The 26,829-nt window shown below is 36.3% G+C and overlaps 4 protein-coding genes across 4 annotated transcripts; 1 reads left to right on the top strand and 3 right to left on the bottom strand.

The window, feature by feature from the left end:
- Positions 1–31: 31 nt before the first annotated feature.
- On the bottom strand, positions 32–5,631 carry rnf103 (ring finger protein 103). The gene is made up of 4 exons (XM_051104434.1): positions 4,975–5,631; positions 4,735–4,877; positions 4,191–4,306; positions 32–1,775 (listed from the first exon to the last, which is right to left on the bottom strand). The coding sequence occupies exons 1-4, from the start codon at positions 5,198–5,200 to the stop codon at positions 296–298; spliced, it is 1,965 nt and encodes a 654-aa protein (XP_050960391.1). The 5' UTR covers positions 5,201–5,631; the 3' UTR covers positions 32–295.
- Positions 5,632–6,524: 893 nt separating this feature from the next.
- On the top strand, positions 6,525–12,723 carry mxd3 (MAX dimerization protein 3). Its single transcript, XM_051104431.1, has 6 exons — positions 6,525–6,706; positions 7,372–7,474; positions 8,688–8,717; positions 8,953–9,067; positions 10,914–11,079; positions 11,335–12,723. Exons 1-6 carry the CDS (start codon positions 6,637–6,639, stop codon positions 11,448–11,450), a joined length of 600 nt encoding a protein of 199 aa, XP_050960388.1. The 5' UTR covers positions 6,525–6,636; the 3' UTR covers positions 11,451–12,723.
- Positions 12,724–13,003: 280 nt separating this feature from the next.
- Positions 13,004–16,760, bottom strand: prelid1a (PRELI domain containing 1a). Its single transcript, XM_051104430.1, has 6 exons — positions 16,606–16,760; positions 15,719–15,840; positions 15,377–15,602; positions 14,239–14,352; positions 13,901–13,979; positions 13,004–13,807 (listed from the first exon to the last, which is right to left on the bottom strand). The coding sequence occupies exons 2-6, from the start codon at positions 15,808–15,810 to the stop codon at positions 13,686–13,688; spliced, it is 633 nt and encodes a 210-aa protein (XP_050960387.1). The 5' UTR covers positions 15,811–15,840; positions 16,606–16,760; the 3' UTR covers positions 13,004–13,685.
- Positions 16,761–20,486: 3,726 nt separating this feature from the next.
- Positions 20,487–26,686, bottom strand: npy7r (neuropeptide Y receptor Y7). Its single transcript, XM_051104425.1, has 2 exons — positions 26,449–26,686; positions 20,487–22,922 (listed from the first exon to the last, which is right to left on the bottom strand). Exon 2 carries the CDS (start codon positions 22,909–22,911, stop codon positions 21,781–21,783), a length of 1,131 nt encoding a protein of 376 aa, XP_050960382.1. The 5' UTR covers positions 22,912–22,922; positions 26,449–26,686; the 3' UTR covers positions 20,487–21,780.
- Positions 26,687–26,829: the final 143 nt, after the last annotated feature.

Raw genomic sequence — 26,829 nt, 5'->3', positions numbered from 1 at the left:
AGCATTTGCATAATTTAGCTTTTAAAATCTATTCTTTTTTTTTTTTTTTTTTTAACTCTAAGTACAGGGCATATGACCCAAATCAAGTTTTTATCCCTGTTTAAAAAAAGATTGAAAAAGTATTGGGAAGTATGAATTTAATTAATAACTGTGGAAATTAAAACCACCAACAAAAAACCCAGGAGCCAATGTTATGAATCTAAAGACTAAAGATGAACACATCAAGTCATTTGTTTTTTTCTTTTTTTTTTTTAAATAAGTGCAGGAAGCAAGACGTAAACTAATCGCACAAGGGCTATTCTGGTTCGAGATGTTCAGCTGCATGTTGTCTTGTGGGTCTTTTCTTGTACGATGGCCACCGGCACACAGGGCAACAGTGCCGCCCACCAGCTAGCCAGACCACGATGCACTGCTGGTGAAAAACATGGCCACACGGTAAACCCATTACAAGGCAATCTGTTTCAAAGTTCTCAAGACACACAACGCACTCCGTGCAGTGGAGCATGCCACAAGGCCACTGAGACCAATCAGTGTCCTGTTCCTCAGACCAAGACTCTTCTGACTTTGTTGCAGCTGAACACCTGTTGTTACCATGAAGAACTTCTGAACTGCAGTGACGCACTTCCTGGTCGCCGCTGGAGTCACCATTTGGGTTTGTCATGGCTTTTTGTCGGTCGTCACGTTCCACTCGATTGGGCCCCTCGGATCGTGCGAGTCTGAACTTCCAAGTGGGGAGGTTCTTGATGTAGTCTATTGGAACAAGTGGGTGAAGCCAGAGGTCTGGGAATGCCAATCTTTCCAAAAGGAAGTTAGGATCGTCATCCCAGTCTGACTCAAAGTTCTGGAACGAGGCAATGGGATGTACTAAGTAGCTGGTGTACCAATCCCAGAGACTTGACAACCATTCTAGGTTGTTTGCATTTTGGTCTTCGTTGCTACATCTCCTTTTCTTCTCAAAGTAGTCGATGAGAAGGCCATGGGCTAGATAAGTGCTGAGGAAGAGAGCGGGATGAGAAGAATAGAAGGTCCAGTCGGCCCGGACCCATGAGGCAATGGTAGTGGTGTCTGCGTAACGCAACAGTTTCAGGCTGTACTCATAAAAGTTATCCAGGTATGGAAGCTGAAGAAAACCAAGGATGGGCAGCCAGGAAATTATGAGTAAGGAATTATAAGTCCCTAGTGTGCTGATTAAAACCACAAAGCGTTTTATGGTGGCTCCCTGCGTAATAAAAAGGTCCATCCAAGCCATTAGATTGACCATGACCAAGCTCAAAATGAACAAGTCATTGACTTCTGGCTGTACGGACCGAAGAAACGCATCCATGGCATGCAAGGAAATGAATTCCCCGGTGCTATTGCCGTATCTGTAGATGCCTTCTGGTGTTTTGAGGATGTATGAGGGCATTTGCTGCACCCCAATCTCCTCCAGACAGGTGTTGTTGTCCCAGTTGCGCACATCGACGAAGATGAACTCGATGCGCCCTGTGAATTTGATGCTGAGAGCTGAGAAAAACGCCGGGGGCTGAAGCAGTCTGGCAAACAAGAACATCTTTACTGGTTGCTTTTCCATCTGATACCAGTCATCCATTAATTGCTCGGAGAATCTTATGGTTTTGATGCGAGAGGCGACGTGCGCAGTCATCCATTTAAAGATGTGCTCTGTTTCGATGCGTCTGCCGTTGTACTCCTTCAACATGACCTTTCCTTTGGATGCATTTGTCTGTGGGACGGACATGATGAGGGTGGACTTCATCCAGCCCCTTTTATGGCAATACCTAACAAGGGGGAATAAAAACAACATTATTATTATATTTTTCTCAGACAATGACACCTCTCCTATGATTAATATTTTTAATTCATGAATTTAAATCGACAAATTTCTTTGTAAAGTAAAAGAAAAAAAGTCCTAAAGTCAGAATGAAGGGAGAACATCAGATTAAAACTGTGTTTTGGCAAAATCTCTTAATTAAAGATTAATTAGTGAAGTGCTAATTTATAATTGCTAATTATAATTGAATTATAATTCCTATTTTAAAAACTTTTGTCCATTACATCAAAGTGAGGGTGGTGTAACTAAAATTCAGTTCAGGTTGCCAAATTGTGTAGTGTGCAATAATGCAGGCTTTTGTGAAAATAATGATTACGATATCATATATACTGTATATATATATATATATATATATATATATATATATATATATATATATATATATATATATATATATATATATATATATACACACACATACATATACATACAGTGGGTACGGAAAGTATTCAGACCCCCTTAAATTTTTCACTCTTTGTTATATTGCAGCCATTTGCTAAAATCATTTAAGTTCATTTTTTTTTCCTCATTAATGTACACACAGCACCCCATATTGACAGAAAAACACAGAATTTTTGACATTTTTGCAGATTTATTAAAAAAGAAAAACTGAAATATCACATGGTCCTAAGTATTCAGACCCTTTGCTGTGACACTCATATATTTAACTCGGGTGCTGTCCATTTCTTCTGATCATCCTTGAGATGGTTCTACACCTTCATTTGAGTCCAGCTGTGTTTGATTATACTGATTGGACTTGATTAGGAAAGCCACACACCTGTCTATATAAGACCTTACAGCTCACAGTGCATGTCAGAGCAAATGAGAATCATGAGGTCAAAGGAACTGCCTGAAGAGCTCAGAGACAGAATTGTGGCAAGGCACAGATCTGGCCAAGGTTACAAAAAAAAATTTCTGCTGCACTTAAGGTTCCTAAGAGCACAGTGGCCTCCATAATCCTTAAATGGAAGATGTTTGGGACGACCAGAACCCTTCCTAGAGCTGGCCGTCCGGTGGGGACCCAACGTTTACCATGGTGAGAGAGGTAAAGAAGAACCCAAAGATCACTGTGGCTGAGCTCCAGAGATGCAGTCGGGAGATGGGAGAAAGTTGTAGAAAGTCAACCATCACTGCAGCCCTCCACCAGTCGGGGCTTTATGGCAGAGTGGCCCGACGGAAGCCTCTCGTCAGTGCAAGACACATGAAAGCCCGCATGGAGTTTGCTAAAAAAACACCTGAAGGACTCCAAGATGGTGAGAAATAAGATTCTCTGGTCTGATGAGACCAAGATAGAACTTTTGGCCTTAATTCAAAGCGGTATGTGTGGAGAAAACCAGGCACTGCTCATCACCTGTCCAATACAGTCCCAACAGTGAAGCATGGTGGTGGCAGCATCATGCTGTGGGGGTGTTTTTCAGCTGCAGGGACAGAACGACTGGTTGTAGGGAAAGATGAATGCAGCCAAGTACAGGGATATCCTGTATCCTGTGACGAAAACCTTCTCCAGAGTGCTCAGGAACTCAGACTGGGCCGAAGGTTTACCTTCCAACAAGACAATGACCCTAAGCACACAGCTAAAATAACGAAGGAGTGGCTTCACAACAACTCCGTGACTGTTCTTGAATGGCCCAGCCGGAGCCCTGACTTAAACCCAATTGAGCATCTCTGGAGAGACCTAAAAATGGCTGTTCACTAACGTTTACCATCCAACCTGACAGAACCTGAGAGGATCTGCAAGGAGGAATGGCAGAGGATCCCCAAATCCAGGTGTGAAAAACTTGTTGCATCTTTCCCAAAAAGACTCATGGCTGTATTAGATCAAAAGGGTGCTTCTGCTAAATACTGAGCAAAGGGTCTGAATACTTAGGACCATGTGATATTTCAGTTTTTCTTTTTTAATAAATCTGCAAAAATGTCAACAATTCTGTGTTTTTCTGTCAATATGGGGTGCTGTGTGTACATTAATGAGAAAAAAAAATGAACTTGATTTTAGCAAATGGCTGCAATATAACAAAGAGTGAAAAATTTAAGGGGGTCTGAATACTTTCCGTACCCACTGTGTATATATATATATAAATAATTATTATTATTACTACATGTTGATGTTAACTTTTGGTTAGAAAAAAAAACAAAAAAAAACAAAAACATGAAAATAAATTTTCCATACCCATCCACACACTCAATTTCTTTAAAAAACAAAGAATATACTCTACATTCTTTTAAAAACATGCACGCACACACACATATTTGGCTCAGCTGTTTATCATACAGTACATTTCAAACATGCCGTTCTTGGTTGGTCAGCTTACAGGTATGTGAATAACCTATTTTCAGTTGTTAAAATAAGTTGATTCTTTCTTACCTTGAGTCACTTGAGCAGTTAAAAGTGCCAGTTCGAATGCCAAACTGAGAAACCTTCTGTACCATTTTGCCCCAGTTGGTAGTGCTCAACAGTGGATTTCTATCTTGGGCTATTACCTAAGAAGTAGAAAAATACAATAAAAAAAGACATTTAATAGATAGATTATGTAATTAAAAACATATGTATTCAAAAGTAACACCTATGTCTATTTTACGTTCAATGATACATTTAGATTGAATTCAATTGGGATAGACATCTTAATGTATGTGAGAACAGGACAAAGACATTACATTTCATTGCAATGAGTAGGTTAGATAGGCTGCGGCTGAGTGTATCTCTTTACAATAGCTCATATAAAAATTCTGTAACTATTGTCATGCCCTCATCTCATTTAAAAGCTGCATTAACTATCAGAATTTAATTTCTCAGCTGAAGAGAATGTTGGCTGTGAATGACATTTAAGTAAATAATACTTTTTGTTTATTCACCTCTGGGCTAGCTTCCCCCAAACATTCTCGCATTTAGATATTGGATTAATACTAACCTGAACTAACCAGATACCATCTTTAGTGTCTTCCACTAATTCATAAAAGTGCATTTCTCCGTTGAAAGTGGTGCTGGAGTCAGATCCCACTTGCTCCTTCTCATTCTTGAGAGCGGAGTAGAGCTCTCCTTGCATCAGCTCCCCTTCAAAAGCAAACATTGCATGATCATGATCAAATTCAATTGTTACATCAGAGTATACGTGTCAGTGAAGCTAAACGGCTCGGCTGGAGACAATTACCCGAGTTTTCCACCAGTTCCCTCACATCCCTCTTTTCTGCCAGGCCGGAGTATCCCAGTCCACGACACTCCAGAATGGTTTTGAGTTTCTTGAAACTCAAAGTCACCGGATCCACCAGCTGAGTGGCGAAAATTCCTGTCTCATACCAGACGATGGCTTCAAAAAACCGAGCCAGAATGAATAACATGAAAAAATACAGGAGCAAAAAGAAGAGTTTCCACCACATTTTTTTCGCAGACGAAAGAGTTTTCGTTGCGATCTAGCTGATTTGCATTGAAAGTACAGTATTAGGAAGCACTGGCGTTTTTACACGTCTCCAGCGAAACCGACCAACAAACTACTTCCTAAGCATGCAAGAATCGCTTCCATTGTATTATATAATTATGTGGAGGCACAGCGTCAAAACAAGAGCATGCAAACGCCTTCAAAAAAGAAACCTTCAGCAGGCCAGTGTGTTTTGTCCCTCAGTGCTGCGCTCAACAACTCGCACGACTGAACGAAACGCCGTCTTCATTTATAAACATTTACTATCCCGTCACGTTTTCCTCCAAATATTACGAAACCGATGTTTGGTTCGCGATTCTGGAGAACGGTATGCTCCTGTGCGCGTGAGTAGTGTTTCTGTAGGCTCTGGTTGATGATCAGCTGGTGCGCATAACAAACTGACGTCACACTGATACTTCCGGTGCAAAAATGAGCTATAAAATGAAAAAGGCCCGTGTAGGCCTTCTGCAAACTCTTTCGTGTAAGATGTATTCAGTGTTAATATTCATATTATTTTTATTAATATCTGATAATTCAGATACTATTTTAAATAATTATTTTAATATATGTTATTGTACATTTTATTTGTAGATTTATAACGAAGTAACAGCTTGATACCTTTTATACATTGTACCTGCTTTTATTTAATGTTTTACTTTTACATGTTTTTAATTTGCATACTTTACATTAGTTTAGTAATGATATTTATTATTTTTAGTAAATTGTGTATTTTGAATTGTAAGTTTTTGTTTTGTTATGCAAGTGTCACAAAAGTGTCAAAATCAATATTTTGTATTCACTTCATCTGTTTGCATCTGCACCTTTATTCTATTGTCAAGTGCACATGATAATAATACACGGTATTATTATCATGGTGGATTTATTATTATTGTGTTGTTTTAATAAATCTGTATTTTAACAATTGAAGACAAAAAAATCACTTCAGACCAATTATGAATTAAACATTTTATTATCTTTAATGAATTAATTGTAATAATTATTAAAATATATATTTGTTTAAAATATGTTTACAGTTATCTACGTTTTATGCCTGTTTTAGAATGTTCGTCATGAGAATCAAAAAGTATCACAAAATAAAAGCCTACGTTTTGTCATGGGCCACTCAGTTTCAATAATGTGAATTCACTTTACGGGCTTTTGCAACTCATCTCTAGTGTAAGTTGTCCTCGTGTTTAACTGGAGCTCCCATCAATAGGTAAGCGCAAAATACTAGTGTAATATGCGAGTTGTTTTTGTGTCTGATGAAGGGAGCGGTGGAGGAGGGCGTGATGCGTCTGACGCGTATGACGTGGCGAGCTGGATCAGCCGAACTCTCCTCTACACTTCAATAGAACAGTGTCGCTCTTGGTGCTTTCAAAATAACATTGTTTGTCAGAAATGGAGGTAAATGCGTGCAACATTCAAGTGCTTCTGCAGGCAGCTGAATATTTGGAGCGGAGGGAAAGAGGTATTAGACGCGTTGTTTCTTTCACATTGTTTGCATTGAAACCGAAGCCGTTTCGGACAGTCTGCTGTTTGCTTGTGTTTTGCACACTTTCATTAATGTTTGCACAAATATTTTTTTTCATGTGGGCACTGAGTGTGTTTTCTTTTTTGCAGAGGTTTGTTTGTGGGTTTGTAGAGTGGTAAACATCGCTTTTATGGTTGATATTATTGTGTTTGGCTAGGTGACCTACATTTCAGTTCTGTATTGTACACAAAGGCGCGAAATCGTCATAGATTTGAAAATGTAGCAGCGCTGCCCGTTATTCTGCTATAGTTACTGCGGTTTAACAAATACGTCACATAATGACTGAATACATTGTTACAGTGGAAAACATTGGTTTCAAAATTGTCAAATCGTTCGATGGCGCCAAAACCAGAAAGCGGTCTCACAACACAGCTGATTTAATGAGATGCTGACATATAGCAGATATTTTCCTCTAACTTATACAGTAGAATCTTACTGTTTGACTGTGCTTTTAGATTTATAGTCGGGCACCAGTCAAATGTTTGATGTTTGTTTGTGTAGATTTCCAAAATAACTTATTTTTAGCTTGTATATAAGGGTCGTACATAAAAGGAAGTAGGCTGGGCTATTGATCTCTCATGTTATGTATTATACATTTTCAGAGGCCGAGCACGGTTATGCCTCAGTGCTTCCATTCTACAGTAAAGGAGTTACAGATAAGAGAAAAAAGCAGAAATCAAAGGGTCATTCGCCTGGGAACAGCAGGTGAGTGTAAGGTGCACAGACAAACATGATATCCTCTTCTTTTGTCCATTCTTTTGCTATTGTACAACTCGGTTCAGCTTTTAAAACATTGATTAATGAGATCCTTGATATTCAGAAAATATTTTACTTTATTCTACAGTGATCCTTCACTTTTTAACTGTTAGTTCACCCAAAGATGACTATCATTATTTAATCACCCTCACATTGTTCCAAACCTGTTTGACTTTATTTCTTATCTGAAACACAAAAGATATTTTGAAAAATATAATGAAATTCTGGTCCAGTTTTGTTTGGAGCCCTACATTCTTTAAAATATTGTTGTTAAATGGGTTTGGAGTGATACAAATATGTGACCCTGGACCACAAAACCTTGCATAAGTAGCACAAGTGTATTTGCGGCAATAGCCAACAATACGTTGTATGGGTCAAAATGATCGATTCTTCTTTTATGCCAAAAAACATTAGGATATTAAGTAAAGATCATGTTCCATAAAGATATTTTGTGAATGTCCTGCTGTAAATATATCAAAACGTAACTTTTGATTAGTAATATGCATTGCTAAGAACTTCATTTGGACAACTTTAAAGGCGATTTTTCTTAATATTTTGAATTTTTTGCACTCTCATATTCCAGATTTTCAAATAGTTGCATCTCTGCCAAATACTGTCCTAGCAAACCATACATCAATGGAAAGCTTATTTATTCAGATGACGTACAAAGCTCAGTTTCAAAAAATTGACCCTTATGACTGGTTTTGTGGTCCAGGGTCACATATTGTTAAATCATGATAGAAATTTTAAAGCAGCTTTACAGTGTTAAACAGGAAAATAATGATTTAATGATGCAAGCAAAATTCAATTCTGCTTTCAATAGTAAACTGTCAGTTTCCAGTTAAAGTCAGTTCATTGTTGATTCAGTTCAGTTATAACTGTGTGAAGTTCATCAATTATGGAATGGGTTCAATTCATCTATAAAGCAGCTCTCATCATCATTCAGCTTAGTTCAGTTCTCATCCAGTAGTGTCTGTACAATCAAGTTGATAATATTGTAAATATTAAGAGTCCCCAAATAAAGTGCTAAATTGCTCAAGTATTTTTAACTGAAGGTCAATTTAATCAGAAGGTAATGTCTACAAAATGAGTATCCACACAAATTATATGCAAATAAACTAATAAAATATTTAATATGAACAAGTGTTGTTCTTTGTTTCAGGTCTGTTCACAATGAGTTGGAGAAACACAGGTAACTAAGTTTTATTTTGCATTCTGTCCTTCAGTTCAGCAATTGTGCTGTTGTTTTAAATATTAGTACAGTTTTTCAGTAATTCAGTCCCATCACTGTTGCTGTGATATTGCTTTTTGTAAACTGTTGCCATAAATTTAATTTCAGACAGATTTTGCTATTTTGTGAAATGAAATATGTCTTTGTGGTTTTGCATGTTGGTAAATTTTATGTTGCTGTGTGTTTGTGGATGTAGGAGAGCTCAGTTAAAACATTGTTTGGAGCAGCTGAAGCAGCAGGTTCCTCTGTCCTCGGATTCAGCTAGAAACACAACCCTCAATCTGCTCAGACAAGCACAGCTGCACATCAAGGTGAGCCAACTTGACGATATTACCAAAATTAACAATGATATACAAAAGTAAAAGTAAAATTAATGAGATCAACCAATTATTTGATGCTTATTACACAACTATTTCAGCAGTGTCATTATGAAAAGGTCTGGAAAGTATAAAAACAGTGAAAACAAGACATTAGAGTCCATTTGAATGGCATTCTATCAGAGTTATTAATGTTTAAGTTGCAGTCTTTTGTTTGTCACTTCTAGTGTTGTTGCATAATGTTTATTTGGCCTTTAGAATTTTTATGCTTTTAAGCAAAAAGAAAAAAGAGACCACAAATTAAATTATGTTAAATAAATGGTAAATATGGTTGATATAATTTAGGGACGTTTAGAGTATCTGGTTTAAAGGGACATACAGTGGCCATTCTGGTAGAACAGCCCTGAGTATCAACTGAGCATTTTGTTTTATCAGTGTAAATAAAGTTACATCTTTAGGATTTTGTTGGATTTGATTTCCACTGTGTTACTCACTGTGAGTTTGTTTCTGTTTCTTAATGTCAAACTTAAACTATACACTACTGTTAAAAAGTTTGGGATTAGTAAGACTTGGATGTTTTTTGGAAGTTTCTTTTGCTCATCAAGACTGCATTTATATGATTAAAAATACAGAAAAAACAGTAATATTGTGAAATGTTATTACAATATAAAATAATGGTTTCTTTTTTAATATACTTTAAAATATAATTTATTCCTGTGATGCAAAGCTGAATTTTCATCAGCTGTCAACTCCAATCTTAAGTGTCCTTCAGAAATCATTATAATATGCTTATTTATTATTAGAATTATATATGTTGGCAACAGTTGTGCTGACAAATATTTTTTTTGGAACCTGTAATACTTTTTTCATGGTTCTTTAATGAATAAAACATTTATTCAAAATATAAATATTTTCTAACAATGCATGTCTTTGCCATCACTTTTTATCAATTTAACACATCCTTGCTGAATAAAAGTAGTAATTTATTTAAAAAAAAAAAAAAAGAATAAAAATTTACTGAGCCCAAACGTTTGAACAACAGTGTATATTGTTTGAAATTATTTCTATTTTAAATAAAAGCTGTTTTTTTTTTTTTAACTTTTTATTAATCAAAAATCCTAAAAAAAAAAAAAAAAATATCACAGGTTCCAAAAAATATTAAGCAACACAGCTGATTCCAGCACTAATAATAAATCAGCATATTAGGATGATTTCTGAAGTGTGACACTTAAAACTGGAATAATGATGCTGAAAATTCAGCTTTGATCACAGGAATAAATTAAATTTGAATGTATATTAAAACGTTATTTTACATCATAATATTTCACAATATTACTGATCAAATAAACACAGCCTTGATGAGCATAAGAAACTTATTTAAAAAAACAAAAAATATTACTGATCCCAAACTTTTGAATCGCAGTGTAACACATCTCATTTGTGCATGAATGGCTGTTAGATTTAATAAAGTTGTTTTGTTTTGTTTTTAATTCAAAGCAAATTGCTGTATTTATGAATACTGTTGTTTCCACTCATATGCATGTGTCATGAAGGCATGCAATTCTTGAAGCATCCACAAGATGTCGCCATTTATTGATGGATCGCTATTACAAGACCGACTTTTTAGAAAATTGCTTAAATGTTCAATTACACAAATATTGGTGTTTTGTCATGCAACGGAACATTTACTATGAATGCTTTAAGGGTTTTCAGTCTGCCAGGGGAGTAAGGAGCTAGCCCAATTAATCGGATATGAAGCAAGTGATTCTGGTCCTGGTGATGCAGAGAGATTTAATGAGATGCACATGGTTTAAAGTTGGGTCTTCATGTGTGCTTGCAGAAGCTGCAGGAACAGGATGAGCGTGCTGAGCTCCTGAAGGATCGTCTGCGCTGGGAGCAGAGAGAACTGCGCACACGGCTGGAGAAACTGCAGGGCGGTTCAGAGAGGATGCGTAACGACAGCCTTGGCTCAGCTGTGTCCTCTGAGAGATCCGACTCTGAGAGAGGTGATCATCTAACGGCTGAGATGTTAATATTCTTAACTACTGTTAGAGTTTATGTGAGCTTGAAAATGTTTATATTCTATTACTGTTATGATCAGTAACTAAGTTGGCTAAAATAATTTTAATCAACACTTTAAATGAAAGGTTTACTAAAGGTTTTTAATGATTGTTCTATTTCATGTCAGGCATTACAGGGTTAATACAGCGTTTGTGTTCTCGAGCCTATTTTAATGGGTGGTTATTTGTTGAAAATTGCAGAGGACGTTGAAATCGATGTGGAGAGCATGGTGTGGACTCTGGAGTCAGATGGTCTGGGCTCGTCACATGCTGGGGTGGACCACAGCTACTCTACCTCTGATCACGCCTGGTTATGACCATCCCAGATCTGCAAATGTCACCGAACGGTATAAAGTGGATGGAGGGACTAGAGAGAAAATGTTTGATGGGCTTCACCATTGTCACCACAGAACAGCCTTATGTTGCTGACGCTCCGAAACCATCAGCCGCAAACAACTTCTAAGCATGACTGGAATTTATTTTGTATAGTGTATTCTTTACACTAATGGCATTATGGTGCTCTAGTATGCTATACACTCGTGAGATTCAAGTGTAACAAGTTTGGTGATGCTTATTTCCACAGATTTTTTTTGTTTTTTTCTGGATTAGTTATGATCACATTGTACACGCTAGTCGTTTTCTATCCAGCTAATGAGCTTAACTTTAGGGTCAGCCTGCAGTACACATTGGCTTGCACTTAAATCTTTAATATCAAGCTTATTTAATTCTGTTTTCAAAGTCGTCGAGTTTTGATACATTGCACAAAGCATACGCATGAGCACTTGTGATGTCTTTTTAGATGTGTGTTGTTCCTTTCAGGTTTGCTAATGTGTGAAATTGCAGATCATGTCAGTGCATTTTTTTTTTTTACTTTTAATATTGCTTTTTTTTCTAATTGGAAGGCTATTTCAAAGGTTGTGCTGCAATAGGAAAGGATGCTTTATGGGTAAAGGTACAGTTGGGTTTGAAATGATTCTTGTTGAACTGCTATCTGTATCATCTTGACATTTAATTTTGTATTTTATACTGTTTTGGTCCTGTGCTTTGGTTCACTCCAGAGAATCAAAGTTGGTGCTATTTAAACATCCAACAAGAAGCTATGATGTTGAGCCCTAAGCAAGAAGCCTGAAAAACAGAAAATAGTTAGGTTATTTTTTTTATTATTATTTGTACAGTGGATTTCAGCAGTTTAAACCCTTTCCCCCTAAGATGCGTTAGTCTGCTCATGTGAAATTGTTTTTTTTTAATGCATACCTTTAAACTGCAATTCAGTATGTTGGTAGTATTGACAAAATACATGGGCTGTATTTGCGAACTGTTCAGTATCTGCTCACATCAGTCATTTATGCAAACTATTATGAACATGCCTTTGTTTTTAAATGTTTGTACAGTAATTGTGTTCATGTACACAGCAAAATGTACATTGTATATACAGTTCTGATCACCAAATGCCTTATGAACTATTCGTATGTCATTGGACCAGGAACACCTTTGTATTTATGTCTCTCCTTGTACTCATATGTAGCATTTTATTATTTTTTACCAACATAAGCCTTTTGTACAAATAAATATTTTATGTATTTAATCTGACTTGTCACTATGATTTTGTATACATTATTCATTTGAAACTGGGGAACCTGATTGCAACACATTTTACTAAGACGCCATACCTCAGCCTTGTTGGTACTGTAGTCAAAAATATCAAACCTACTGAGAACTAGTTGGTCTATTTAAATGCCATGCTTTGTTTCATTTCTCTAGAAAATATAAATGGTATGGTGAAGACTTTATAAGAGTTACTTGATCAAAAAATAATGGTTCATAAACATAGCGATCACTGTGCAAATTACATCAAAACAAGAGATCAATATTATGTCAGATAGAAAATATTTATTGGTAATATCTATTAATCACAAACAATTGTTAAGAGCTATAAATCATTATGTAAGTTTGCCGTTTTATTAAACAAATGCATTTGTCCTTTCAACACTCAACATCTGACATGTTCTGACAACTTTCACACTTGCAATTGGACATTGCTGTCCATCCGCTGCAATACTTTCTGCTAAGATCAGACTCCTCTGCAGAACTTTAGATATCACGCCGGCAATGACTGCTGGAACCGTGGACCCATCAATGCAGATAGAACTTCAATTTGAAGCAACGAATCACATTGCTAAACAAGGCAGATTACAGACCTCAGCAAGTGTGAATATGACAATTCAGAGAGGCCACATTTGAAATAGTAAAACAAAATCAGATAAATTAAGAAATTAAGCAAATCAAAAAAAAGCTAACATCTCATGTAAAATCAGGAGCAGGTGGAGGATGTTGTTGTATTAACTCAAGTTTACTGGAGAAATTCAGTCGAAGAGCACATGGGCTTCACTTAAATGCATTCTGACAATCCAGACAGGCATAATTTGATCATCTCAGCTCTTGGCTAAATGCATCTCACGTCCACATGTGTGCCCTGATGGAATGGCACGGGCCTTTTCAAAAGTGCTAGGAGAGTTCGGACACCACGTCATCTCCAGGCGTGTGTACGCTCATCATACATATTGCTTCTTTTGAGCTTGAGAGGCTAAATCTTTAGCCTTCTCTTTGGCAGCGAGTGCGGTTTCTCGTGCCTTCACAGTTGCGGTTTCTGCCAGCGTTCGTGTGGGTGTTTCACCTGTGCGGTAATGAGATCCAGCTTAGCCAACGACGTTTACAATAAAATGAATTAAACAGCTACTGCATGCTTGAACTCTAGCTGGCATCTTACCTTGCATCTTGGCCAGGACGTACTCAAAACCTTTCATGGTCTTTGTAACATTGCTCTTAAACCGGGCAAGACCAAATTCCTGAAAACAGGATAGAAAGATGTGAAGCACTTTGAAAAACACTCCTTGCTGCCAAGCGCTGCAGACGCTCCAGTGAGGTAATTTAACTGCAGACTAAACAGCTGTTAGCTATAAACACCCCACATGATGCATGTCATCTGCATCATTGCAACGAGGCTGCAGAATGTTATTCAAATGTATTTACATACACTACTGTAATAAAACTTTCTTTGAGATCAACATAACCACATGTTGTTTAAGCATTCTGTCACCCACTGACCTGAATTGCTCTAGAAAGGCCGTACAGCTTGGAAGAAATCCAGGCCTCTCTCTTGATCTCTGTCCAGCTGTTGTTATCAGGGTTCACTTTGTACACACAACGCTCTTCAATACTCTACAGAAAAATAACAAGTAGTTATCGTCTTGTAGCTCATGTCTAGTCCAGTTAGAATGTTAAATAACTATATTATGTAAGTAAAATAATGGCAAATGCATGCTGAATTGCACTAACTCAAAATAAGAAGTTAGGAAAATGTGTTGAATGTTTTGAACTGAAATATTCACAGCTTAAATATACAACCATGTTGAATTTCAGCCCTTAAAATGCAATGCAAGCACTGTAAATTCAATGCATTTTTTTTCAATTAGTGCAATTCAGCATGCTTTTTGCTTCAGATACATTTGTCATTATTTTACTTTCATGCTATATTCACGGAAATACCAGCAGGTGAGATATTATTAAAATAGGAGTAGTCCACTTCCAGAACAAAAATTTACAGATAATGTACTCACCCCCTTGTCATCCAAGACATTTGTGTCTATCTTTCTTCAGTCACAAAGAAATTATGTTCTTAGAGGAAAAACATTTCAGGGTTTTTCTCCCTTAACACCCTTAACAAAAAACGGTAAAACAGCGATATAGGACGATTTCGAAGTTGAGGGAGAACATGAAATGGGAGTTTTTCGACATACCCTAACTGTCACGAACCAGAAAAAACACTCGTTCAGCAGAGTAAGACAAGATGAACGTTTGAGATTAAAAAGTATTTAAATTGTATTTTTTTTATGAAAATAACCGATCGTTGCGCTAGATAAGACCCTTCTTCCTCGGCTGAGATCGTTTACAACTGCATTTGTGATCGTTTGAAGCCACATTTAAACAGCATTTTGGAAGTTCAAACTCGGGGCACCATATCAGTCCATTACATGGAGAAAAAATCCTGAAATGTTTTCCTCAAAAAACATAATTTCTTTACGGCTGAAGAAATAAAGACATGAACATCTTGGATGACAAGGGGGTGAATACATTACCTGTAAATTTTTGTTCTGGAAGTGGACTTCTCCTTTAAATATCAGTAAATATCAGTTGGACATGTTCTTGTCTGCTCTGTGAGACAGGAAGAGGGATAGCAGCCCACCATCACACGAGCATGGCTGATGTTCCAGGTGAGAGTGGTCATGGTCCTGCCCTGAGGATCCACTACAGAGTCCTCAATGATGTAAGCCTTCTGTGCCATGTGAGCAGGCAGAAACTTCTCCGCCCAGCGAGGAGCTCTGCTTGTTTTGGTCAAGAGACGTCTGGAAATCAGACAGTTGTCTGGAGTGACTTCCCGAAATATGATGTCTTCAGTTAAAACATGATTACTGAGGAACACAAACACAGAAATGAGATGAAATCCAATACACAGTGGTTATAAAACTAAAAAGATAATAAGGTTGTAGGTTGTTCTTAAAAGAAGACAAATATATATCTGTAGTACCTGTAGGGGTTGGGGTATCTCTGCCAGAATGCCAAAAACACTTGGTCCCATGAGCTCTTTAGAAAGCCTGAACAGCTGAAATACTTCACCATTGTTCCCTCTCAACCTGCTTGTGCTAAAAACTGCAAAAACAGCAACTAGTTGACAACTGAAGAATACTAGCTGAACTTAATACTATCTTGAAGACAGATATGAGGAAAGCCTTAATTATATGATGAATAAGAGTAGCTATTTAACTTTAGCTATTAAATGACAGACAAGAAGCATGAGCTGCATACCTACACGTCAGCTGACACTGAATATACTAGTCGTGCCCAAAATCTTTTGCAGGTTTTGTATACTATGATAGTCAAAAATGGTGTCTATGCAAGCAGCTCGTTTGGGTTTCAGACTATAAATTTAACAAAAGCTGTTTAGAAACCAGCTGAGTTGGTTTTGAGAAAATCCAGATAGGAATTTCACTCTGTTGATACCATAACGATCGAATAATCCATCAAGACAACAAGCCTACTCTGTTGTTGAGACTATGATCCCAAAATGGTAGGCAGTGACTGGATTTTAATGCCCAAAAACTGGGTTTTGACAAGATGGTGCCTAAAAATCCCAGGCAGATAGAATTATAAGTTTTAAGGCCTTCTAAAAAATATGAGATCATTTTATTATTAATATTAGAAGTAGCAGCTGTCACACGTATTAAAGAAATGTAACACTGCACTATACCTTTCACCTTTACTTCAGCTAAACCTGAATCGTTGGAGTGGATGAATGTCATGCAGAAGCACCGTTAGCTCACGGCTAACGCATGGTTTACTCTTTCTGAATGAATGAACCGATTCTATCCGCGCGTACGAAAACAACCATTTACATAAATGCGAATGAGGACTTACCAACGTAAACAGATTATGGGGCGCTTTACGAAATGATTTTTCTCTACTCCTACATTTCGCGATCATCCGTGTATCTCGTCTACATGACTGTACGTGACTTAAGAGAGGAAGGTCATGGTCACTTACGACACTTCCGGTAGACCAAGCACGTTACTGCACTGTACATCTGTTTAACGTGTAACCCAATATAATCATAAATATTATTAAAATTATATTATTAACATTTAAAATTAATATTACATACATTTACTGCAGAGTATAGTACAGGTATACAGAGTATACATTACAAAATAAACTTTAACAGAGTCTGACCAGGGGTCCCCGTTTACCGAGAGCAGTTTCGGTTTTTGGTGTCTTGTCCCCGATTGGAGCTGTTAACGGAAATGTCCCAGTTTTGCAGCGCCTTCAAAATATTTCGCAAATACACTGCAAAAATACACTGCTGCTTTCTAGAGCATTCGTGTAGTGATTTGTTTTACCAACAGAGGGGGCTGCGAGCTGCACTGGTTACTTGGTAGTGCCGCTATGTTAGGGAATTTCACACACAGTTAAAAATATTAAATATGATTAGGCTAAATGGTCTTTAAAGTAAAATAGCCACACTTGTGATATGACTTAATGGTCAAAAATGACCGCCATAATAAAAAAGAACAGACAAAACGAAAATAAAGAAACACATTTTTGGAGTACAGTCTACAAAGTAGTTTTAGATCATGCCTAAATATATAAAATTGCAAAACCTAAAAGTAATTTTATCTGAAAATACTCACATAATCAACTATTATTTACATATGATTTTCGTTATTTCTCCCACCAGATGGCACCAATCTCTTTTCTATACACTGATTAAAAAACAAACGAACATTAATTTCATTAAAAGATGTCTCCGGTCTGTTTTGAGCTCTTTAAGTGAGAAATGCCAGAGGTTTAATATCAAGACAACAAGGTATTTCCTTCTAAAAGTGTCACTGCAACATGGTACCATAGTCCTTGCAGTGCAAAGCCATCAAACACAATAAATTTTACAGTAAAATTATAATATATGAAATAGATCCATGTGCCAGTAGATGATGCTTCTTTGGCAGGGGTATATGACCTGTATATCATATTCTCTGTTTGTTTCTATTTCATCTTTTTCACTTTTTTTCTCCATTTTTTGTATTGTTTTTTTTTTTTTTTTATTACTATTACTATTTATCTTGTTCAATTAGCTATTCCCTTGTTTAGCCTAAAGGTGTATTTATTTCTCCTAAAAGGACATCAGTTGTTATTTACTTTAGTATAGATCATAAACAAAATATTTTCTGCATAAAATGATAAATCCTAAATTGCTAATTTGAAAAATTTGCTTTGAACATCAATATTGTATTTTTAAATAATACATAAAAGAGAGAAAAACTTACTTTATGTGTTTGCTTGGTTTGTAAAATTATTATGCTATTTAACCTATGTTTCAGTACTTTGTGCCTTTAGATGATTTCTTCACTTTAGGTGATTTCTTCATCTTCATTCTGGAAAAATACCTTCTGCCCAATAGAGGGCAGAAATTGATTAGATTTGTTCCAAGTGTCACAGAAAAATAAATTGTTTTAATCAGATTAAGTTCAGCTGCACAACATATATATAAAACACACCTTATACACACTAACAAACCCCCATTTGCACAAAAAGGAATTGTTCATTGTTGTTTTTAGAACAAATGTAGTCATTTAGTTTACAATTTGCTGTCCTGAAGAAATAGCTTTTTTAAATAGCCATATTTCCAAAAACCACCCAATCATCACCCAATCAAAAAAAAAAAAAAAAAAAAAAAAACTCCAGACAAGACAAATGAACACACCAAAAACCGCTGTCTGATGTCTGTTTTGCTCATCTGTGTGCAGATCTTCATCTTATGGTTTATTGAATGAACAAGAGGTCTCTGCCACAGCTCATTATATTCTCTAAGATTTCTTTCCCCTTCTGCTTCTTGTGCAACACGCAGAATAAAAAAGTGATTACAGCATGAAAAACACTGAGTTGTGTACCAGAGATGAATAATGCGGCAGCCACAATGTGGATATATTGTTTTGTTTTCATAATCACTTCAGCCAAATGTTGGTGTGAAGCAGACCCTTTCAAATCTTTTTTGTTATATGTTGTGTTGCCATGGATTTTTCTTCCACTTAAGATTTTAAATTTGATAAGGCACGGAACAGATAAAAACAATATGCAGATGTATAGTTTTATTTTATTTTCAACCAGTCTGCCTCCCTCCTTCCAATGCTTTTTAGTTTTTTCATGCATCCTATCTGTAAAATAAGTTTTTTATTTAATATTCAATTACAATTTTTTATTTTATTTCACTACCACCACATCATAGATATTAAATATGCCAATAAAGTATACAAGAACATGATTCCATAGATTTTTTTGCATACAAAGTACTTCACATTTTACAGTATAAATACAATCAGTGGCATAAAGCAATTTCTTTACTTGTATCAATGCATCTGCCTTATGCAAATTTACACAAAACAACACATGCACATTTTCATCTTTGACAAATCACAAAATCAAATTCATCTTTTTTGAAGTTTACTTGAATACTTGAACTCACAACCAAAATGTTTATATAACTAAAAAACAAAGACATTCATTAGTTTAATGTTGAAGTGTTTTCCCAAAACATAGTAGGTTATGTTTGAAATGCTATTATGTTAGTCTTGCCATTTATGCAGTACACAGTATGTATATGCATAGTCTGCAAAAAATAAATAAATAAATAAATAAATAAATGAAAATCCTGTATGCTAGTACAGTAAAACACATAACTACATCTGCCAAAATGTGCAAAATACAACAAAGCACACTGTGTGGATACTGTATCCCACAGTGCTATGTATAAACATAAACTTCACCATGATCAAGGTTGGGCTGGTTAGCTTTGGCACCAATTTCTACAAAGCAATGGCAATTTAACATTTGCTGTGTACTCTGACGACATAAAAACCAACAAATATTACACCAATAAATCACTAATTTTTCACCAGTGCAAGATTCTCTTTTTAAGGACTCTTAAAGCATGAAACAGACTTTATGTAACAGCTCAAAATAATCGCTAGTGAAGGGTATGGGATTGTGTGTGCACTTGTGGCGCCATCCGCCAATCAGAGTTTAGAGTACTGAGATCATTTCATATGGCCCCAGAGTGATTAGACACATGATATTTATGCCTCAGGTGATTGATTCAAATGTTGGCCCATGAGCAAAGATGGCAGATTTAAAATCATGTACTTCCAGTTGGTCCTGCGCCAGCCGAGCGAATGCCTTAAAGATGACTGGGAATGCTGATGAATAGCCTTCTCCAACTCCTAATAGTAATATGGAGTGATCAATCACATGCCATTTGCAGCTTAGGTGATTAGCTCTAAAATGTTTCTAGAGCTGAAAGCTTATCAGCAGCATCCAGGTTGTCTCCTGACATTATCAGTAAGAGCATGGATCACGATAAGTGGATACCACTTGTGGAATTAATCTTGAACAAAATGAGGTTGTGAGACAATAACGTAGCCTACTTCTGTTTGAAATTTTCATTGTTGCATAGTGCAAAATGACTAGGCAGTGTGGGGTACAACAGGGCTAAAGGCACACCTTAAGGAAAATTCAATACTTTCATAGTATATGATTTCCGAAAAAAGATTGGCCATTTATTTAGCAACACATTTTGTGGGAAAATAAATAAGTTTGTTTACAAATCATATAAATGCACCATGCACCTTTTTCTGCATTAACATGGGGCAAAAGACACCCAGTATTGATACAAATGCTTTATCTGAAGTAACATATTTTGAATTTAACAAGTTGTTTAAAAATATGACTTGAGCTAAAATTGTACTATTTTCTGTTTGTTTTCATAAATAACATTTATTTTTGTTTAATAAATATCCTGCCAGTTTAATGTTAATTTTAAAAATATTTAGAAAGGGAAATATTCTTGACGGAAATCCTCATAATAATGTAATATGGCTTTTCAGCAGTAACAATAAATATTATATTTTATCATATCATGGTTTCATTGTAAACATGGTGATTACCCAACCATGTCATGTCAACAAAGGGAAAAGTCTGATTATGATCTCATTATTTTACTCCGATGCACATAGGGTACAATAGGGCTAAAGGCACACCTTAAGAAAAAATGTGCTGTTCACTGAGCCTAAAATGTGTAATTGCAAAAATATATATATGTTTGTATTGAACATTTATGGAGCAACAGATTTTGTGTGACAATAAATCATCAGTTGTTTATTTTGTTTTAAAACAAAAGGGGCAAAACCTTTAATAAACTTTTAACTTTTAATAAGTTAATACTTGTTCAAAACAACCACTTCAGCAGTTTGCACTATTTTCTGCTTATCTTGAAAAATAAAATAATACATTTTTGTTCAATAAATATACTGTCGTTAAAATATGTAAAAAATATATTTTAAAGTACAGAAACAAAATCATTTTAAAAAGTAAAGATTCTGAAAGCACTGAAGGAGATCCCATTATATTTCAATATAGATTTACAGTGGTAACAATAAATTATATTTTATGATATGATATGAATAATATCACATTTTTAAATATAATGGTTTCTTTCTAAACATGATGATTATCTCTAAGATGGACACCCCACATAATATATGATATTTACCATCTGAATCTAACCATGTCATGTCAACAAATGGAAAAGTCAGCCAACTATTAATTATCATGTTAATTATTGTGCCTTTTAACCCCAACAGCAGGGACACTTTTTACCCCAAATACCATACTTTTACATATTCTTTCGTTATTTAAAAACTGTTGCTTTAATTATCTTAAACAAATCTCAAGACATTTGTCTCAAAATATATGAATTTATTTTAGCGATTCTCATTTGCTACTTAAATCTAAAACATTTTAAAAACATCAAATATTAGATCAAGTAAGCACAGAATCAACTTTGCACTGCCCGCAATTGCACCAAGGATCAGACTTGAAAAGCGAATGTTTTGGAAAGTGCTACACCATGTTTTTCTGCCATCTAGTGATTTAGAGAAAAATAATATCAAAGGTGCCTTTAACCCCGGGGCGCCTTTAGCCCCGTTGTACCCTACTGTGCATTAAGCAGGCTCCTCCAGACAGAGGAAGACTGCGTCTTCGTGATTAGACAGCAGTTGCAGGCTGACCATCATTGTAGCCATTCACAATCATCCCTCTCAAAGATCGAGTCCTGAAGGACCCATCAGGGTAGATGGTGTCTGGTTTGTGTTCACAGCGGAAGAACATGAGAAAGCCATTCCTGTAATTCTGGTTCATCCAGCCATAGAGCAATGGGTTGACAAAAGTCGAGCACATCGCAACGATGTGAAACAAGGTGTAAATAAGTTTGTATTCTTTGAACTTGAGAATCAAGTCGAGATCGCTAGCCAGCTGAAACATGTGGAAGGGAAGCCAGCAAACAGCGAAGACCACGACCACCAACGCCAGCATCTTCGTGGTCTTCTTCCGGCGGATGATGCCATCGCTGCGGTTGGAAGGGCTGACGTGGTTCTTCAGTTTGATCCAGATGCACACGTAAGCATAGCTGATGATTGCCAAAGGGACCACATACTGCAGGAGAAGCATTGATAAACTGTAAATGACAGCGTCCCGATTGGTGCCGTTGGGCCATTTCTCTGAGCAAACCGCAATCCGCAAGTCAATGTATGGGATCTCCTCGTGGCGATACTCTCGGAAAATCGCCAGCGGGCCAGCCAGTATGGCGGCGAACGCCCAGGTCAGGCCGATGATGATGAAGCTGGTGCACCTATTGAGGCGCTGGCCAAGATGGAAGACGATACACCTGTAGCGTTCTAGAGCAATGACCGTTAGGGTGAGAATGGACACGTGGACGCTGAGAGCTTGGGCATAAGGCACCATATGACACATCACTGCTCCAAATTTCCATTCGTCCAACAACGTGTAAACTAGCGTGAAAGGCAAACACATCGTGTCCACCATCAGGTCGGCCAAGGCCAGGTTCGCAATGAAGTAGTTGGTGACCGTACGCATGTTTCTGTGCAGAATGATCATGTAAATGACCAGGGTGTTACCCACAAGTCCTAGCAGGATTATGAGAGAGTATGCTAAGATGAGAGATATTTGGACACTCAGGTGCTTGGTGATGTCATCCACAAAAGCTGGCTTGTAAGTGTTCATGCTGTCATTTCCCAGGCTGGTCTCTTGATTTCCATCATAGGCCGTGTCCTCCGTTCCATTGGCTAGATCTGATTGGCCCATATTAACCAAGGACATACAACATGAACCTGTCAAACAGACGAGAACATGTTTGCTTCTTACAGTACAAACAGTAGCTAGCGGCATGACGGTTATAATTTATTTAAAAATATGCATGTATACATTTAATGATTTGAATGTACCTCTTCTTGTTTTTGATTCCTGAATTAACGTTGTAATAAAATGACAATGCCACAAGGAAATGCATGTGAAAATAGCAGTAATTTCCATGCACAAAGTGTTAATAGTGCTAGATACTATTTGCTCCTCGAGTGCATTGTAAAACAGTATGCAATAACAACATATTTAGTAACACCACATCCATTTTTAATGCCTAGTAAGGCAAGTTAGGCATCCTATTTCCACGTTTCTAATATTTTCTATATATGATAGAAAAAGAGAGAAGAATGGGATTGGAAACTCTGGTCCTGTTGTGTCAAAAGCTAAATCAAATATTCACAGCACTGCTCCTGTTCCCATATGTGTTTCTATTGAGTTTCTATTTTGTAATAGCCAAACTGAAGCAACCTGTCTGATGGTGATTTTTAGTCAGTATATAAATATATTTATTGTACCATTATATTTTATATCAGTATATTTTGATATGTATATCAGCTGCTATTCTGCTCATTTGATAGGAAAGAAAGCTTAATTTGAGCATGTGTAATGAAAAAAACAACAACAAAAACACTGGTTCTTCTTAACGTTCAATGTTTCACATTTCATTGCACATGTTTAATTATAAATGTACGCCGGAGATCTCATTCTCAGCATGGAAGCTTTTTAGATGACATCTAAATGATGTCTTCTTTTCTTTTTGTTTGCTCAGTTGGAGTAGAAGTGAGCGATGCATATGTTCCGGATGAGACACGCACACCTGATGAAATATGTAGCAGCATAGACATCTACTGAGGAAGGTAAATCATAATATAGCATTACAGCACTGCAAGGCATATAACTGAGAATTAGATAATGACATCATTAGTTTGAAAAATGGAATTGTATTTTTAGCTAAGATGCACACATTTTACACCCTTTACACAAACGCAGCCTTCTTTGTCATTTTTTTTAATCATGTTCAATTAAAGCTATTATTAAAAAATACTAATATAATATCCATTTAATGCTTGGCTATCATTGTGATTTTGCTACTAGAATATTGAACCATATTTAATTACACAAAGGTTAACGAGAGCCTTTCCTGTTCATAAGAGATGGATAGAGCTTCATTAAAATCCAATTTACAGGCTGCTCACAGCAAGACAATGCGCAGCTTTTTTTCTAAGAATGATTTGAGCTCATGAGCACATTTAGAAGTGACTATATTGTCATTTAAGCTGATTATATGACATAAACTGTATGGACAGCTTTTTGCTCTAGGGAAAAGGAAAATTGCCAATAAAGACTTTGGCATCTTAGGTCGTTTAGCGATTGAGAACAAAAACACTGCTCTAATGTGGTCTTCCCTCCACCAGAGATGACACAGTTTTTGCAGGACACTCAATCTTTTAGGGTGCATTGAATTAAAAAAAGCAAACTAGGTTGTAACAGTGTTTTAGCTGATGGGTATATTTCTATTGTTCCTTACAAAAGGTATTGCCTCCATTTATTACTGGAGGTTTTTTATTTTGAAGGTGTGAACAGAAGGGTTTTTGTGCCATAAACATAAATGTCTTCTTCTGCTTTGCTTTATAATATAACCAATTTGGTACCAGGTTTTAAAACTTTAACATCTTAAATTTAAAAAGGCATTCACATCCTATTTTACAAAAAAACAAAGGTGGGACTTCATCCATGCTAAATTGTTAAAATCTTGAAAAGTGGGTGTTCCATATAGCTGAACTGAAACAAATGCTAAAATGTCAAACAGTTGTTTGGCTATTGATTAATATTACGAAACATGCGCTGTGAACGTGTAATAAGAACATAAGGTCATTTTTGATTTCATGTTGACTTTAAGTGTGAAAGGAGGACATTGTTAATTTACAGTATATGCTTTAGCATTTGTGTTCATGCCCTGCAGATTTTTTTGAGTTTGTCCTCCAGAGACACATGCAAGATGCTATTCATCAAAAGGTCATATCCCTTAAGACACATGTCCTTTCCTTTCAATGTTCATTCATTTGGACAAGTCATCGACTATGTGTGGAATATGACATTCCATTCACTTCTTTATAATAGATCAAGAGCAGAAATAGGAATTTTGTTATCTCTCTGCATTAATATCGACTCTTTCCATAAGGCATTCTGTGTTTCATAATATACAAAGAGTTACGTTAATGACTATCAAAAAGCCAACGGAAAAACACTTCAGCCCAGAATTGCCACTGTTTTTTTTTTTTTTCCCCCTGCTCTTTTGCTACCTGTATGTATGTGTATGTGTAAAGAGAAATGAACACAAATAAAAGGCTACAGGGTCTGTTGATTGTCTCCCTCAAACGTCCCCCATGATTCAGCTTTACTGTCATTATGATGTTCTGCTGGGGATGCTCCTCCTCCACATCAAGAGCCCTTGGAAGCCCCATTAATGACGTGCTAACTCATCATGAGGACTGCTCTTAGTGTACCAGATACTCGTCCAACTGATGTAATCAAATGCTGTATGATTGTAGCTATATAATACAAAATTGGTGGAATTGTACAGAAGGACAATAATAAAAGTTATGATAAGTTTATCTGGGGGTTTTACATAATAGATAACTCAACAATCGACTGCAAACCAAGGCTTATAATTCAGATTTAAGAACCTTCAGTTCATGAGGTGGAGTTTGAATTGAATTGGCCAGGTCCCACAGGATGTTGAATTGGAATGACAGGAAGAGGAATTTACTGAAGGGTAGGCTAATGCAAATAAATTCAACAATCACACACAGAAATTTCATTAAAGATTTGGGACAAAACATAAGTAATCACTTCATGCATTTTGAGTAATGATGCCCGTATGTTGAAATACATTAGACATCCTGTATTAATCTAAACTACTGAAGCTGAGTATTGTCAAAACAGTTAACACTGTCATCAAAACAATTATGCCATGCTGCATCGGAAAAAAAAGTTATATATTTAACATTAAATATATTTTTACGTGTTTTATGAAATATGTAAAATATTTAATAAATACTGTCATCAAATGTGAATTTATTTGCAAATACTGTTTACTGATGGCTATATTTTGATCTCCTTGCGGTAAGTCTGGAAAATGAAATGTATGTTACTTCATTACACATAATAAAACAAATAGAAACTTGGTATGTAGCATTTATGCAGGTGGCATTTCATGCCTCGATATTAATATCATAATATTGGTTGAATTATTTCAAACGTCGATGGTAATTCACCTAGAAAATTTTATGTATTATTAAAAAAATACACTTGAAGCTGTTATATACATTTCTTTGACTGTCATTGCATCTGAAATCTTAAAAGAAAATTCTAATTAATATTCTGATATGCACAGCCTTGATACAGACACCTGCCACGTGTCATATTTAAATAAAAATACACATTTATCCAGAATATTACAGAACACTTAAACGCAGCGAACAATCCACTCACCTTATATGATAGATATCACCCCAACAATAAACTGGATGATAGCGCAGCACCCGCTGTAAAGTTCGCGCATCCCCGCTGCACGCGACAGCTTTACGCTATTGTCCTTTCAGGATCAGCTTCAGCCTCGGAAACAACGCTGAAGCGTAGCGTACTAAATGCATATCCATAGGGGGGAAAAAGAAATGCACTTTTCTTTTTTAAAGCAAACCACCAGCTAGATGAGATGTAGACAAGTGAACTTTAGGTGCATGAGTGCTTCTGCATGAATGCATGCAGGCTGTGGGAGGAACTGCTCTAGCGGACAGATCTGTCTATGCAATGTGACGCTCTTCTATACACTGATCAAATCAAATGACATAGGATTGTGATGTGTCAAATGAG

Source organism: Labeo rohita, unplaced genomic scaffold, assembly GCF_022985175.1.
Source record: "Labeo rohita strain BAU-BD-2019 unplaced genomic scaffold, IGBB_LRoh.1.0 scaffold_72, whole genome shotgun sequence".
Lineage (NCBI taxonomy): Eukaryota > Metazoa > Chordata > Actinopteri > Cypriniformes > Cyprinidae > Labeo > Labeo rohita.
The sequence above is the reverse complement of the archived record's forward strand: the minus strand, read 5'-3'. Positions and strand labels throughout refer to the sequence as shown.